We start from the raw sequence: 17375 nt of genomic DNA on the forward strand, positions 1-17375 counted from the left end.
CTATTTACGGAACAATCCGCCAGCACGTGATTTACTGGTGAAAGAATCCGTATAACGATAACGAGACTGCTGTGAACCTCCCGCGAGCTGCCGGAAAAGAGTGAAGAAAAGCAATTACGAGGGGAATATGTTAATTCTAGGCTTCTGTTTAGCGTTACTTTTCTATTTTCTGAAAAGCGTCCTCCTCGGTGCGGTTTGTCAATGCCGACGACGGCCAACCGGCAGGGTTTTCTTTTGTCGTTTCATTTTTTCGACTCCTTTTCACTTTCACCTCGAACGACACTTGGTGGCAGTGGTGTACGCAAGCCAGACGACTAGCTGGCAGATGTTGACGGCAGCAAGACTCATCAACAGCGTTGCGTACGATCCACTGTTGTCACGCATAAACCCTGAAAGAGAACGACAAAAAAAGGTAAGTTAATGCGGACACTTTACGTGGGCGTTTAATTATCGGCCGTGTCAGAATTTTAGGCTCTCGGCGATTGAACGCTAATATACTAAAATTCTAAAACATAATACCACTCTATACCTACCAAAAAATAAAAATAAAAAGGTAAGGCGGGTGGGGAGGGGGAAGGAAAAGGAGATTCGACAGCTCGCACCTACGTTGTATTTCGCACATCTTGTATACTGCTACCCGTCAGGTACGCTACTTGCCGGTAAGTTAAGGTTTCAAGTTCACAGACTACTCTTTGTGTATTGTTTAACCTTCCACCATTTTTAGTGAACATGAGGCCCAATTCAACGTACGTCTCTTGGCTTCAGTGTGGTGAAATCGAGGCACTAAAAGCGCCGACTTGCAAAAGGGCTGGATTTGCGCAATCTCCATAGGGATCTCATGGGGAAAAGCGCGCGCTGTATTGTCCAGGGCCTAACTCGTGCCTAGCTGTTAGCACAATGCAACATATATGACTGATACGTACCTAGTTTATTATATGGCTCCAGCGCGAGTCTTAAACATCCTAATTCGCTATGGGGAATGTTTTCTTACCAAAACTGCACTCACAAGCAAATGTTTCAAGCCTTTGTAAGTAATGCCTGATGAGTTTTTTTTTTTTTTTTTTTTTTTTGCTTATAAAAGACTGCTAAGAAAGCGTACGCCAGAGCAAAGTGCTGAGTCGGAATGACTGCAGAAAATGAAGAGGACGCTTTATCTTCCCCTTAAGGGTAGACGCGATGTCTTTAACACCGCGCTTTGATTGCGTGATTTTTTAGGATTGTTTAAATTATTACAACAAATTATGATTACTGCAACATAAGTGCCCATACAAAGCGCACGTTAGTGAGTCATACGCATCCCAACACGTCCACTAGGTATCTTACACTCGTCTGGCATGCAGAAGCTTGGGCCCGGGTTCGAACCCTATTGGCGGCGAATTTATTTTATTGAATAACTTGTATTTTTTAAAGTACCCTGATTAGAAGATATCCTCGCCAATTCGTCTTCTTTTGGATCCTCCCTCAACTCGGTTTATTTCAATGCAGGGTGTTCGATGTTCCAGCTCATGGTCATGTGTTATGAAGTCATATGACCTCGTCGACCAGTCAGGATTTTTCCCTCAGACGGTGACTCCTTGGCGAAACGAGCTGTATACGATATCGTGTAATATTTCGTGTGTGAAATGCTATAAGCAAAATATGTGAATAAGCGATGGTCGCTCGTGAGTCGCCGCACATATATCTCGCAAGAAACCACACGCCGTTCCGACTGTACATTGTGTCCTGCCAACCGTTCAGGCCAGATCACTGAAGCGTTCGCAGCGCACGATTCAGGGTTTAAGGATTTTAAGCATACTGTTAATAGAACGGCTGACTGAATCTGTGTGCGTGCTGCACAGATGTCGAGTACGACCAGCGCAACAGCTACGTTTCTGCTGTGTCAAACATCTCGCCTTATACCAGTCACAGACGCACCAATGACCGGCGTCCTTAGGAAAAGGGCCACGCTGCAGGCCGCGTTCATGATGGAGAGTGCAGCGGGAAGGTCGTTCAGAGAACAGCGGTCAGAAATGAGCACAGGGAAGAGAAAGCAGCGAACTCCGCGCCCGACGCCGCCCAAGAAGGAGCACAGCGCTAGCACTGGAAAGGTGCTCCACACGCTCACAGACACCAGGGCTGTTGCCTGGACGATGCAGCTGAGCAACATTGCCGAGTACCTGCGACGGTCGAGTGATTAGATGGGTTGATGGGAGTTTCCATCACGGGAATCCGGGTCGTAGTTGTTTCGTTGCTAGTCAGCCATTCCATTGGAATATACTGACAGAAACATTAACTTTGCACACACACACACACACACACACACACACACACACACACACACACACACACACACACACACACACACACACACACACACACACACACACACACACACACACACACACACACACACACACACACACACACACACACACACACACACACACACACACACACACACACACACACACACACACACACACACACACACACACACACACACACACACACACACACACACACACCGGCACACCGGTAAGTACCGACAAGACACCGGAGAGGAACCGTATACATTCTTGATGGGTATTCAGTACGTCGAGTCTGTATGCCGCAATTAAGACCCCCATTTTTCTCCTTCTACATTCTTTTATTATTTTTGCAGCAGAGAGCTATTCCGCAACGCTTTGTCGCGCAGTTGAACTAATGAGACTTTATAGATGTCCGCGGAAAAAGGTGTGACATACACTGGGTCTTTTCTTTCCTGTAAACCAATTTAAACTAATGGCACTTTACTTAAGTAACTTGGGTAATTTTTTTCTGTTGTCTGTGCCAAAAACAAAGGCTTGTCATGTCAAGGCGGGGGCCGTCCGTCGGCACCACTCACTTGGAAACCCAGCTGCGATCCACGGCTGGTCCCGTCAGCAGGGTTGCGGTTAAGCAGCCCAAGGAAAACAGAGCGGGTAACAGAGCCGCTTTCTGGCCCAACACTCCATTTCCGTGCGCATAGTCCACAATCACAAGGCCGAACGTGTAGGAGCAGAAGTTTGCTGCTCCTTTGGACAGACACACCATCCAGATGTATGCGGTGGAAACTTCTCGGAGCTTGTGCATGAACCCGAGGCTCCGTGGGGGGCCTTTGGTTTCTTGTTCCTCGACGTCTGGGTCCGGTAGGACTTCGATTACGTCAGCGAGTTCCTGGATTTTACGAGCTTCCTCGAGATGCCGCCATCTTCTTTTGTCCATCATCAAGCGATTGCTTTCAACGCTTCCTTCTGACGTTTCGTCAGACTTTTCGCACAGCTTGAGCGAAGAAACCTGCTTAGTCATGCTGTCCTTGTCAGGGAGGGCCGGTTGCGCGGGCTCGTCAGCGTTTCGCGGACTGTCGCCGTCATGGCCGTTCTGCGAAGGCCTCGCATGGACCATGGCCAAGGAGACGGTATTCCTGATCCATGAACGAACATCTCCTCTGCTGTGCTGCCATGCAGGCACGACTGTACTGTCTGTGACGTCGCCGGGGACGCTGTGGTCACCGCGACCGCTGCCGGGTTCCATCGGCACATTAGACTCAACCGTTTCCGGGGCCTTGACCACGGCGTCGCTGTTTTTGTGTTGCTCTTCAACAGCTGCTTCGTCGGTTGGTTCGTACTTTCGTGGCCGCTTTAGGAAGATGCACGCGATGAATAGGTTCAGGGAGAGCCCCCCCAGAAGTAGGAGGCAGCCCGAAAAGCCGTACTTGTCGATGAACAGCTGAACCAGGGACGGAGTCACCATGCCCGACACATCCACCGACCCACTCACAAGTGCCAGTGCGGTTGCTCGGTACTTCTCGAAGTGATGAACCATGAGGACAGTTGGTACGATGGATGTTGATGCCACGCCCATGCCTGCGTGTTAGTGTTGAAATAACGCTTGAAGCTCGTAGCTGCATGCTTCTCTGTTAATAAATTGGTGTAATTTGTCTTCTGAGCCTTGAGAAGTTCAGAACTTTATGCACTATATGGTTCGCACTATTCTCGACTCGAACTTCAGCAATTTGAGCATGCAGTACCAAAGAATCTGTGCTAAACGCTCAAGGAACACACTAGGTATTGCTTTTAGCGCACTGATAAATGAACAGCGACAAATTTTGTTAGGACTAGCTTTAGCATAGAGGACCAAAAATACCCCAAATTGTTCCAGGTGATTCGCTTCGTATATGTTAAACAGCTGTCTTTCGGAACGTAAATAGGGATAAACTGAGAAGTTTGCAGAAATGACACCAAAATTCCTTAGGTTTCTACATAACCAAAACCAAGACTGCGATTGCGAGGACGGCGGGGCTATGTATAAATTAAAGGAGTGTTCTGCTCAGTCGAATATCTCATCTGCGCTCCAAGGAACGATGCGAAGGCGATGTAAAGGGAGGGAAAACACAAAATAGAGGGAAAGAGACAACACGTGGTTCAAGGCGTATACGTACTGGTGTACGTAGTATAACTGGTATAACGACACATCACACGCTTGCATCATGCAGACACCCCTACAGTGAAGCGAGCCATTTTCGCACCATGCACGCCACCCTGCAAGCTACTCGAAAGTGTTGCGCTTTTGAACAGCACTCGTGAAAGCGATTCGTCATTTTTAAAACTGAGAATAGCTTGCTGACTTATGTGTAAAACATGATACTTTTCAGTTAATAGTGTCAGGAATTAGTATTTTCTTCTTTTCAACGGTGGTTCACGAGGAAGTACCTTTCTCGTGCCGTTTTTAGGGACACTGTCCAGTGTGCTGAAGTTTATTTCATCTTCAGGAATAAAGCTTCAACTGACCGCAGAGAAAAAGTGAAGGAGGGTGCGAGGGGGGGAGCGGGGGGGATCACTCAGGATTATGAAGAAGTAATAAAGTACTAAATTGCTTGGTGGAACAGATTCTCTAAAGCATGTGGCATAAACCTGACCCGACCACCGCAATTCCATTACCACATGACCGCTTGTATTCTTGCAATACGACCGAACGTTTGAATTTGTGCATTAGGCATCAGCACATCTGATCATCGGTCGTGCAGCTGCATGGATACATCACACGACTGCAGCTGTCAGAAATATTTTTTTATTTATGTACCTTGGAGTCCACGCGTCCAAGTGGGCATTTTATTATGAAGTCACGGGCCTTCGCCGTTATGGCGTAGGGGAACAATATAAATCAAATGTAGAGCATGATTACTTCAACGTTTTCAGTAGGAGGCATTCAGCATACACGGATCCTAAAGTGCTAGGGGGTCGTGTATTAAACACTAAAGGCAAGATGACCAAATAGGAATACGAAAACGCTTAGTTTGCTTATCAAGTGCACTTACCGTACACAACGCCTAAGAGTACAACCAGCTCGAGGATGTCGTGGGTGAAGGAACTGATGACGAGCGAACCCGAACACAAAATGGCAGCTAAAATCAGCAGGCACCGCTCTGAGAACACCTCCAAGGAAATGGCATAGAGAACACCTGCGGTATTGAGAAGAGCGGCTAGCAAGTTTTTCATGGAGCAACGTTTTACGAGCCAATGCGTAAGGGGCATATAGGCCACAGGACACGCAATATCTCCCATTTAGAAGGACAATATCAGGCAATTCTGAGTATGTGATAATCTTCATGCTTTCCTCTTTTCCTGCGAGAACATTTTTTTGCCGAGGAAAGTCCGTTATCTCTGAGTTATGTGAAGGCGATGCCGCATCATACTGCCTCTATCTTACCGATCACAGAGGGAAGTTTTCTGACAATATTTCCAAAACCTTCAATGACAATTTTCGCCTGGAAGGAATCTGCCCGAACTATGACACTCTGAGCGCGAAAGTCCCAAAGCCGAGCTACAACGGGCCGCCTATAAATTCGCTGCAGCCTCAATGAAACAAGCCTTGACCCAGACAAACAACGCAACTGCAATTCATGCGCTCTTTCGAGACGATCAAGCTAAAAACTGTGATTTCGTGACAAGTCAGAGGAGCAGACCTGAAATTTCTGTGTACAAACGCTGTCGCCGTCTAATAATTTGCTCGGGTCGCTGGCGTAAACAAGAAAATACGCTTGCACAAAAATCGAAAACTAGACCACTTCGTTTTCGCCCCTGTTCTGGGCGGCAGCTTTATAGAAGAAATATCGCTCCACATGCATTCTCTTGCTGCCTCAGTCGTCTGGTAAGGTGCCGTTCCCAGCTTGAGGATGACTGCTCTGCTGGCTATTGAATTATCGAAAAAAAAAAAACAATTACTTTCTTCACATCAGTGGTCCATTCACGTGCAGAGTCGAGGCTAAATTTTACGCCAAGGCGTAGCTACATCCTACTTTGTACTCGCGGCAGGGGTTCAGTGGTCAAGGCGTTTTGCTGCTGACAACGAGATCGCAGGCTCGGGTCTCGGCTGCTGCGGCCGGTCCAAGGCGAAAGCGAAATGGTAAAAGCACGTTTGTGTTGCGCGATATGTCAGTGGACGTTAAGGAAATTAATTCAGGGCCTTCCACTGCATGTCGTTTCTCGTAGCCTAGTCAGGGGCAGATTTGGGACGTTAAAGCATCAATGGCTGCCCAACCTACTATTCCCGTTAGTTTTCCCAGGACCTTTAACCATTGCACGGAGCTCGCGAAAAAAAAAAAAGCAAGTTGCAGCGTGAGAGCAAGTTTTCTCAGATCGTCTGTGTACCTCCCAAGATCGATAACCATGAGCCGTAAGCTCGGGAGAGAAATGCTGCGACGACTGCGGCCTCACAGTGTTCAGTTAATTTATCAAGAAATCTGCACGCTTGAGATTGACGGGAAAACGTCCTTCTGTGCTAGTCTCCACCACACAAGCGTTCGTCTGGGGTTTTAAATACTGAATAAACGGCAGAAAACGACAAGGGAGCGGGAATGTGTAAAGTGCTCCCAATGTGACTTGCCTCCCACATTGATGACGACGAGCATGATTGTGAAGGGCCAGGAGGCGTCTCTACGGGCCACGTTGGGGTACTGGTCCATGTATCCCGCGTAGAGGACGGCCGAGCACACCACCGGCAGCCAGGTGAAGAAGGAAAAGCCGGAACAGGCGGCCGCGGCTAACCATGAGCGGGCCGTGTCCCTCCGGGGCGCGGGGGAGGAGAGCTCTTCGCTGCTGCTCGTGCTGGCGGCCAAAGCCTCCATCGAGCTACCGGACATTTGAGTGAGGGCGCCGCCAAACAGTCCCCTCCTCATGCCTGCTTCAGAGCAAGAGCAGGCGGTGGCTTTAGGCCTGTCCTTTGCGAGACCTAAGTTCCTGCTGAACGCCTCGACAAAGTATCGCTTTCATTGCACACACTTCCTTGCTCAAAACAGGCGCTACTAAGTTGTCAAGTGCTTTGGTGCGCCGCCGGGGTGTCAAGACTAAAGCGTTAATATAAGACAATGCTGTCTGGCAGTGGCTTCGAGTCCTTACCTCCATGCGAGCGTCGTAATCTCATCAGCGTCCGAGGCAGGGCCGGAGCTGCGAGCAGCGGTCACGACGCTCTCAGCATGGCGCAGGGGAGACAGCCGCGAGCCAGGAGCGGGGTCGGGGTCGGGCGGCAGTCTTCCTCGTCTACCAACGGTTCGCTGCGCTGCCTTCGTCTTCTGCTGCCGTGGAGTGCAATGAGTTGCGAATATAAGCATGGTAACTCGAATATTAAAAAGAAGGAAAAAAAAAGAAAACTCTTTTCTTGAGTCAAGTGGACGATCGTGTTCCGCGCCACTTCGTTAAAACTTCAAGTTGGGCTAGTTGGTAATAGCATGTTGGAATCATTTCTAGCGGCAAAAACACACGGACACACGTTTGCGATGTGATGGGAAAATAGCTTTCGCAAGCAGCTTCATACCGTTCACAATCTTTGTGAAAGCAAGTAATTGTACACTGCGGATGCTACAAAATCTCTCCCAAGCATACAAAAAAAAAACAAAAAAAAAGCGAATATTCACTTAACCCATCCCTTCTTTTGAGTTGAATCCCGACCGCCGCGATCGCATCTCATTGGAGGTGAAGCACGATGTCAGTGCCCGTTAAATAATTCTATATATATTGTTACTTAGCTGTATTCGCTGTTCGTGATGAGGATGAAGAAGTGCAACAAACTCCGAGAAGACGACGACGCTGAGTGTTGTGAAATCGGTGCCCTCATCAACGTTAGTTGTGCGGACAGCTTTGGGACTGTAAATCTTCCACGTAACATCACTTGGTGGAGGTGAATCTATTCGATCCCCTGTCACAAGCTGGATCTCCGCAGCGGCCGCCACATCGGAACCACCACAATGACTACAGACGCCCCTACCTCTACAGCCGCCGAACCTGCTGTTGTAATGGCCCACCCCCGTGACCCCGGAACCTTCTGCGGGACCGACGACGTCGACGTAGACGACTGGCTATCCCTATACGAGCGCGTGAGCAAGCACAACAGGTGGGATGCCACACTCATGCTCGCTAATGTAATATTTTACTTGGCAGGGACCGCGTGGGTGTGGTTTGAAATTCACGAAGGCGAGCTAACATCTTGGGATATTTGCAAACAGAAGCTCCACGACCTATTCAGAAAGCCTATTGGCCGCCACATTGCCGCCAAAAAAGCGCTCGCCTCTCGCGCCCAAACGTCTACAGAGTCTTATCTCACTTACATCCAAGACGTCCTGTCTCTATGCCGCAAAGTCGACCAAGGCATGCCTGAGGAAGATAAAGTCGGCCATATAGTAAAAGGCATTGCCGACGGTGCCTTCAACCTCCTGTTGTGCAGGGATTGCTCCACCGTGGACTCTGTGCTGCAGGTGTGCCGACGTTTCGAGCAGGAGAAACAGAGGCGCATATCTAACCGTTTCGACCGGCTGCCGAACACGGCTGCTAGCTCCTCCTGTATCGATATCCCGACTCCTCGACCGCCTGCTAATGACAGCACTTTGACACGCATTGTCCGCCAAGAGCTTGAGGCAATGACTCCCGAGGCCTCGCTGTCGCATACACCCGACAACACCCTGGCTACTATATCACTTATTAAGGCTGTTGTTCGCCAAGAGGTTGCGAATATGGGCCTCCTTCTACCAGCACCACCGACACCACAGATTCAGGACCTGCCCCTCCAGTAATTGCTGCCGCCTCAACCAACGCCAGTTTCTCCCCCCGATATCGTTACCGCAACCCAAATGAATGGCGTACCCACGACAATCGCCCCATCTATTTTACTTGTTCTCGCGTTGGCCACATTTACCGCCACTGCTGTAGTCGCTGGTATACGCCATCTCGTCAGTACACCTACGTCGACCGCCGCGGAGACTATGCCCCTCGCTATTCCCCACCTCGCCCCGACCAGACCCGTGCTGACCCCGGTTCCACTGTCCGTGCTGCCAACCGTTCACCATCCCCGCAAGCACGACGTTCGCGTTCTCCTCTTCCTCGCCGCAGTTCGCCACCGTCCTATTCTGGCCACTCACCGGAAAACTAGCCAATGCAGCTCCCGGAGGTGACGCTGCATTTATGACCCGGACCGAAAAACCTCTGTTGACCCCTGCCCTACAAAATAACCATATCGACGTCCTTGTGGATGGAGTTCCCGTTTCTGCTCTAATTGATACAGGCGCCCAACTGTCCGTTCTCAGCTCCTCATTTCGCCGTCGCCTCAAGAAAGTCCTTACGCCAGCCGTCTCGTCTACAGTTCGCGTCGCCAATGGTAGCCCTGCTGCCGTGGTTGGCATGTGTATGGCGCGAATTACAATTGCTGACCGTCATGCCCCAGTGTTGTTCACCGTCCTACATGAATGCCCCCACGACGTTATCCTTGGCATTGACTTCTTAACAGCCCACTCTGCCCTTATTGACTGCTCTAGCGGCCTACTTCGCTTGGACCTTCCGCTCTGCTCTGAAGACCCCTCCTGCTCCCCCCGCCTTCGATCAGCACAGTTTAGCCGCCTTCCTCCTGAAACTGCCGTTTACATCCCCATGTCGCCATTTCCACCCGTCCCAGATGGCGATTATCTCGCTTGTCCCATTACTGATGTCATGCTGCAGCGGCACGTCACCCTTCCTCATCTAATTGTGCACATCTCCCAGAACCGCACCACTCTCCCTGTCCTTAACTTCAGCTTTTCAACTCAAGTTCTGCCCGAGGGAATTTCATTAGCTGCGCTGTCCCCGATTAGTGATGTGCCATTTCAGCTCTGTCTACAGATCATACAACTGTCGTCCCTGCCAACAACCCCTCGTCGTCCACATCGCGCCCTGATCCGCTTAACAGCATGATTGCAGCTGATCTGCAACCTGAATTCGCCGCTGAGTTACACAAGCTTTTGTTTACCTACAGTGACCTTTTCGACTTCGGTACCCGCCCATTGGTTCAAACGACAGTTGTCACCCACCGCATTGACACCGGTGATGCCAGTCCTATTTACAGGCGGCCCTATCGTGTTTCGCTTGCCGAGCGACGCGTCATTCAAACGGAGGTCGAAAAGATGTTAGCGAACGACATAATCGAGCCTTCCAGTAGCCCCTGGGCATCCCCTGTCGTGTTGGTCAAGAAGAAGGATAAAAGTTGGAGATTCTGCTTGACTACCGTCATTTGAATAAGATCACCAAAAAAGATGTATATCCTCTTCCGCGCATCGACGACGCGCTTGATTGTTTGCACGGAGCCAGCTACTTTTCATCCATCGACTTTCGTTCCGGCTACTGGCAGATTTCTGTCGACGAGAGAGACCGTGAAAAAACAGCGTTCATCACCCCTGACGGCCTTTATCAGTTCAAAGTCATGCCTTTTGGCCTATGTAACGCTCCTGCAACTTTCGAACGGATGATGGACTCGTTGCTGCGCGGCTTCAAGTGGACGACTTGTCTTTGTTACTTAGACGACGTCATTGTTTTCTCGTCCACTTTTGACAGCCACCTCTCTCGCCTTTCAACCATTCTCGACCTATTCCGCCGCGCCGGCCTTCAACTCAACTCAAAGAAATGCAGTTTCGGCCATCGGGAAATCAAAGTGCTTGGTCACTTGGTTAATGCTTCCGGTGTTCAGCCTGACCCTGACAAGATACGTGCCGTCAGAGATTTTCCCACTCCGCGTTCATCCAGCGATGTCCGAAGCTTTATTGGCCTATGTTCCTATTTCCGACGATTCGTCCCGAACTTCGCAGTCCTTGCTCGTCCGCTCACCCAACGCCTCAAGAAAGGCGTTTCATTCTATTGGGGCCCTGAACAAGTTGCAGCTTTCTCAGAGCTTATTGCTGCTCTAACTACTCCACCAGTCTTGGCCAACTTCAACCCTTCCGCCAATACTGAACTCCGTACCGACGCAAGTGGTCATGGAATAGGAGCTATACTCGCTCAGCGACAACACGGCCGTACAAGGGTGATTGCGTATGCCAGCCGCCTCCTCTCAACACCCGAACAAAATTATTCTATTACAGAGCGAGAGTGCCTGGCGCTTGTCTGGGCTATTACGAAATTCCGCCCTTATTTGTTTGGCCGCCATTTTATTGTGATAACAGACCATAATGCCTTATGCTGGCTTTCCCCTCTCAAGGATCCTACTGGCCGTTTGGGGCGCTGGGCGCTACGATTACAAGAATACACCTTTTCCGTCGTCTACAAGTCCGGCCGGCTTCACCAAGATGCAGACTGTTTGTCACGTCATCCCGTCGATTCCCCTAGTCCTACCTGACTCTGACGATGATGCATGTGTCTTGTCTGTCTCCGCCTTTGCTAACATTGCTAAGGAACAGCACCTAGATCCTTCTCTGCATTCCATTATCCTCCGTCTTACCTCCGACCGCCCTGACCCATCTCTCGCCTTATTTGTGCTCCACGAGAACACCCTATACCGACGTAATATGCGACCAGAAGGCACAGACCTTTTGCTCGTCGTTACCCAACACCTGCGTTCCACTATCCTTGAACAGTTCCATGATGCTCCCACGGCTGGCCACTTGCGTGTCTCTCGTACATACGACAGCCTGCGCCGACGTTTCTACTGGCCGGGGCTCTACCACTCTGTCCAGCAGTACATTGCCGCATGTGAACTGTGTCAGCGTCGGAAGAAGCCCACAGTTTTGCCTTCAGGTCATATGCAGCCGATCCCCATACCCACTGACCCGTTTTCCCGTGTAGGTGTTGACCTTCTTGGGCCCTTTCCAGTTTCCGCCTCAGGGAACAAATGGATCGCCATCGCCACCGATTATGCTACGCGGTATGCTATTACCAGAGCCATCCCGACCAGCTGCGCCACAGACGTCGCTGACGTTCTCCTAGAAAACGTGATTCTACATCATGCCGCTGCTTTCTGTCGCGTGTGGTTGACGAAATTCTCCGTTCGTGCTCCGCCCGTCACAAATTCACCACAGCCTATCACCCCCAGACCAACGGCCTCACGGAACGCCCAAACCGTACCCTCACAGACATGCTGTCCATGTATGTGTCTGACGACCACCGGGATTGGGAAGTTCATCTACCCTTTGTCACATTCGCCTACAATTCATCTGTCCATTCTACCGCTGGATACTCCCCATTTTATTTATTATTTGGCCGACACCCGTTACTACCCTTCGACACCTCTCTACCCGCGGCAGCCGCCACCAGTACTTACACCAGTGATGCCGTCACCCGCGCTCATGGTGCCCACCGGATAGCTCATGCCAGGCTCTCTGCATCCCAAGACTCCCAAAAGTCCGGTACGACAGCCGCCACCGTGATGTCCACTACACTCCTGGATCTCTCGTTTTGCTGTGGCTCCCGTGCCGTCGAGTGGGCTTGTGTGAAAAACTTTTGCCCCGTTACACTGGCCCTTACCGTGTTTTGCGTCCCGTGACCGACGTCACCTACGAAGTTGAATCTGTGGTTCCGAAGTCCCCGTCCGAAGCTCCAACTTCCGAAATAGTGCATGTGTCCCATCTAAAGCCCTATTATCAACATTCTATTTCGCTAACTTAGACCGCACCGTGACTGTGCTTTTCCCGCGGGGGGGGGGGGGGGGGGGGTAGTGTTACTTAGCTGTATTCGCTGTTCGTGATGAGGATGAAGAAGTGCAACAGACTCCGAGAAGACGACGACGCTGAGTGTTGTGAAATCGGTGCCCTCATCAACGTTAGTTGTGCGGACAGCTTTGGGACTGTAAATCTTCCACGTAACAATATATATGTATGTATATATATATATATATATATATATATATATATATATATATATATATATATATATATATATATATATATATATATATATATATATATATATATATATATATATATATTTATATATATATATATATATATATATATATATATATATATATATATATATATATATATATATATATATATATATATATATATATATGTATATATATATATATACTATAGATCATCGAAATTTATCCGGAACCCTCCAGTGTGGTGCGCTTGTCCTTCCTTGTTTTACTCTCTCCTACTCACCCTGCCTCATGGGGTGTTTATTGTGTGAGACAGTTGCTTCTTCCCTCATGAGCACGGCGCACTGAAATTTAGCAAGTGCAGCTCTTATGGTATGATGATGGGTGAAGGTATGATGTAAGGCCGTAAAAATATGAGGTATAGGGCCATAACAAAAAAAAAAAAAAACATCTGCTACTTTCACTACACTTTGCGACGGCACGTCAGTTTAATTTCGTGATCTTGCTGTCCAATGCTGTGTTGCCTGCCACTGCGGAACTCGACTTCCTCAGGATTGAGCATCACGTGGAGTTGCTTTCATTTTTTTTGTCAGTATTCAAGCACTTGAAATTAAAGTTGTGTGCCGTTCGGAGAGGTGGTGTGTGCAAGAACAGAGTATATGAGTCAAGAGGGTAATTAGGTTATGGTGATACTTGTTCTTGAGCTGCGAGGAACCAACAAACGGTCCGCATCAGATTTGTTTTTTAGATAGAATGGTAACAGATCAAATCATCCTTTAGCAAGACCCTTGAATGGGATCTCCCCGTCGGAATAAAACCACACAAAATATCCTGTTGCCGTTACAAAATTGCTGTGCGGTTTTGGAAAATTAACTTCGTTTTGACAACAGGAATTTCCGTAACATCAGAATTTTCTGTGGTTACAACATAAATGTACTAGAGAGCTGCAGGCTGCAGAAAGGTTCTAGTACAGCAAAAATCTCCGGTACTACTGGTGAGTACTACAGGCTGCAGAAGATTCTTACGTTTACTACAGACATTTTGTCGAAACATCAGAACCACATAATATCTTGTCGCATTTTTGACACGGTTTTTAGTTTTTTTTTCCGACTGGGCGTTATTTAGGTCAAAATAGTCGACGACAAATCAATTTGATATCTGAACATACCCGTTTCCTTTTCGGTCGGAGCGGGTCGAATTCTAGCCTCAAAACACGCCCTTTGCAGTTTCAGAAGTAACAAGTTTTCTAAGTCATCAAAGGTATTTTTTATGAGCGATATTTACTGCCTCCGACCATCAGAGGGGGGCGTCATGAAGGATGAAGAAATGATTAAATTAACGAAGAAAGGTTTGCTGATTTTATGAAGTCCAGGTGGTCCTGCGTTCAGGCAATATATGAAGCAGGATTTCACTGTGACAGACCCGGGTGCCGGATTCTTGTCTGTTTCAGTACAGGGCAGACCCGCAGCACGTGGTGAACGTCCGCTTCAATATTTTCGCATTTGCGTATTGGACATCCTGGGCGGCGATATAAATGTCGGAAATGACACCAAGCCCGAGTGACGGTAGGAGTGAGGTCAACTCGACCTGGATCCTCCGAGTACGAAGCGCCACCTCCTTTGCACGGGTGAGACCGCGGGGGAGGTTTAAGGGATAAGAGCACGTGTGCAGCTACGGAGGTGTTCCTTTCTTGATGGAAGGAAAGTAGTGTTGTTCAAATTAAGAAGCCGAAGCAAAGATAATCCTGGGGTCACGAGGTGGGTTGCTAGATCTGAAAGCTTTTAGAAGGCATTAGGTCCCTTGGAACCCGCTCAACGCCGCAGGATGCGTTCGGCGAGCTGGTGGATGTCTTGATATTCTTGGCCAGCGGATCACATATCGAAGCAGCCTTACTGCTTGAAGGCCGTCGGTGCGGATGAGAACGTGAGCCGCAGGAGGCAAGGTTGTGGTGACCACGGAGCAGAGTGCCTCTTGGACTGCAACGAGCTCAGCCCAAAATGATGTAGGTGGTTCCGTCAATTGAAACTTGGAGATCTGTTTAAGGCCATGTCTGCACGGACAGTATAGACTGCTGTTCTAGTTTCGCAATCTGGGATGCTTGCATCCACGTACACTACAATGAATCCTTGAGGTATACGTGAGCCGCCTCTTGCACTTCCACTCTCTGCCGAAACGACGATTCTGAGTTGGCATACTTTGACCTGCGATTTTCTGTTGGCTTATTTTCGCTTAGCTCTACAAACTTCTAGGGAGGAAGAGCTGGTGCTGGTGGCTGAAGAATATCATGTGTAGTTGCATAAGCCATCAGTGCTTGTGGGTAGTGCGATAGACTGGACTAAAGTCTGCGAGCATCACGGTGCTGCTGCACCAGCTCATCGATGTTGTTGACCGGCACATTTTCTTGTAAATTCACGAGCGGTGCGATGCGTTGGAAGTATGTGATGGTCCTCATAGCCTCTCGGTTCACTGCTTCAAGGCGATCCTATTGTGCTTTTGAATATGTTGAAACTGAGCTTGATAAACAATGCGTGGCTGAAGAACTGCCCTTCATAAAAGCAGCAAACCTCTTTACAATTATGTAATCATTTCATCAACCTTCGTTACATAACCCTCTGACGCTCTGAGACAGTAAATATTGTTCATAAAAAAAAAGCAATTGGCGTGCAACAGGCAAGCCAGCGCCACCCGTCTTGGGAGCACAATTTTTCTAATCCAAACTAAATTCTGAAGAGCTTTCTTTTTCGCCGGAGAAAACCAAGCAGTCGCTGACCCTGATTGGTGAACCGTCAAACCGTCAATTTTTACACTCGGACTTACTTGTAGTGGGGTGCCTGACCGACAGAGACGAATTGGATTTATTACAATTTTACGGCGACCCGAGCGGTTGGCTATCGACGTGCCGTAGTTTTAATCATGAAACTATAAAACTCTTAAGGCCGACTGATGAAACGTAATCAGAAGTAATATCCACGGCTGATTGCAGGACGGCCTCCTGAGTGAGCATGTCTTGGTGAGTACTCCACACTGTGATATCATCTGCGTATTCCACAAACCTAATTTCAGGGATTGCATGCAAGCGCCATTCCCCCCTCCCCCCCCCCCCAGCGAGAGGAAACTACTATTAAATAATAACTTCGGTGACAATACCAATACCTGGGACAAGCCGTGTAGCGAAAGAAATGAATCAACCGCTTCACCACTGTGGGGTTTTGCAAACTTTCTCCCTTTCAAAAATGATTCGACATGCTGCGCACTCTCAGAGGGACTTTAAGCTTGTCAGTCGAGTTAAGGATGACAGTATGACTGATGTCGTATGCCATTTCATTGTTTATTGCTAAAACGGTGCGCACATTGCGGCTGCGGGCAGATGTCAGAACTGCGGATGTCAAGACAGCCAACCCGAGATAGCATTTTCTCTGCCAGCTTGCACATTGTTGATGTTAAAGTGATAGGTCGTAAGTTCTCAAGGTCCGTTGGAAGCTTTCCTGGCTTTGGGATGTTACGACAGCGGATTTCCTGCTCTCGGGCATGACACCTTCCAACCGTACTTCGTTTTTGGTGTCTAGTAATTGAGGTAGTGCAGGTAAACCTCATACTGAATATTGTCCGGGCAAGGCGTTGTTTAACGTTTCGCATCATCTATTGCAGCCAACAACTTAGGCATAGAGAACGGACTCGCGATTCCGTAGGCGCCGGCAGCAGATAGAAGTTTATATGAATGTGCTGAGATGCCTGCCAAATTAAAACTAGCAGCTGAAGTAGGCAAAAATCGTACTTTCGGAAAATTTTTCCTGCTGCTGCTTTGGCGAAATGATCCGACGACAACTTAGATGCAAAGCATGCGCTTGCTGCTGCGTCAACAGAACGGCGACCATATTACATCAATCAATCGATGTATTTTATTTTTCCAGAAAACAAGCTGGATGGTCTCCTGGGCTAAAAGCTCTTCAAGAAGCTTGTCTAAGGCCCAAGAAACCACTACATGGCAGTAGCACACAAAAAGAAACATAGCAGCAGGAGTACATCACCAACAATCATTATATAGTAGGTTGATAAACAGTCGAAAACATGAAATTCACATTGGACATTAAAAAGAAAGAAAAAATCAAACAATTTACTAATTACATTCTAAAACCGTAAACACAAACAGTCCAAAACATGAAATTCACATTGGGCATGACAAAAAGAAAAAGAAAAAAAGAAATAAAAGAAGTAGAGAAACAAATTCAGTAGCTTCATCGTAAAAAAAATGAGTTGTTCCATTGTAA

At 48.4% G+C, this 17375-nt stretch overlaps 1 protein-coding gene across 1 annotated transcript; it reads right to left on the minus strand.

Moving 5' to 3' along the window:
- Positions 1 to 267: 267 nt before the first annotated feature.
- On the minus strand, positions 268 to 5513 carry LOC146172387 (uncharacterized). Its single transcript, XM_084585950.1, has 4 exons — positions 5315 to 5513; positions 2864 to 3863; positions 1915 to 2156; positions 268 to 389 (listed from the first exon to the last, which is right to left on the minus strand). The coding sequence occupies exons 1-4, from the start codon at positions 5493 to 5495 to the stop codon at positions 268 to 270; spliced, it is 1545 nt and encodes a 514-aa protein (XP_084442076.1). The 5' UTR covers positions 5496 to 5513.
- Positions 5514 to 17375: the final 11862 nt, after the last annotated feature.

Source organism: Amblyomma maculatum, unplaced genomic scaffold, assembly GCF_055883805.1.
Source record: "Amblyomma maculatum isolate TAMU_Amacu unplaced genomic scaffold, ASM5588380v1 scaffold_13, whole genome shotgun sequence".
Classification (NCBI taxonomy): Eukaryota; Metazoa; Arthropoda; class Arachnida; order Ixodida; family Ixodidae; genus Amblyomma; species Amblyomma maculatum.

What these genes read in the sequence shown, in the direction of transcription:
- LOC146172387 (XM_084585950.1), bottom strand. Translation starts at nt 5,495, where the DNA reads ATGAAAAACTTGCTAGCCGCTCTTCTCAATACCGCAGGTGTTCTCTAT. An exon ending in ACTCTTAGGCGTTGTGTACG is followed by an intron (nt 3,864 to 5,314) that starts GTAAGTGCACTT and finishes ACTAACACGCAG; the next exon opens with GCATGGGCGTGGCATCAACA. An exon ending in CCTAAGGACGCCGGTCATTG is followed by an intron (nt 390 to 1,914) that starts GTGCGTCTGTGA and finishes GTTCTCTTTCAG; the next exon opens with GGTTTATGCGTGACAACAGT.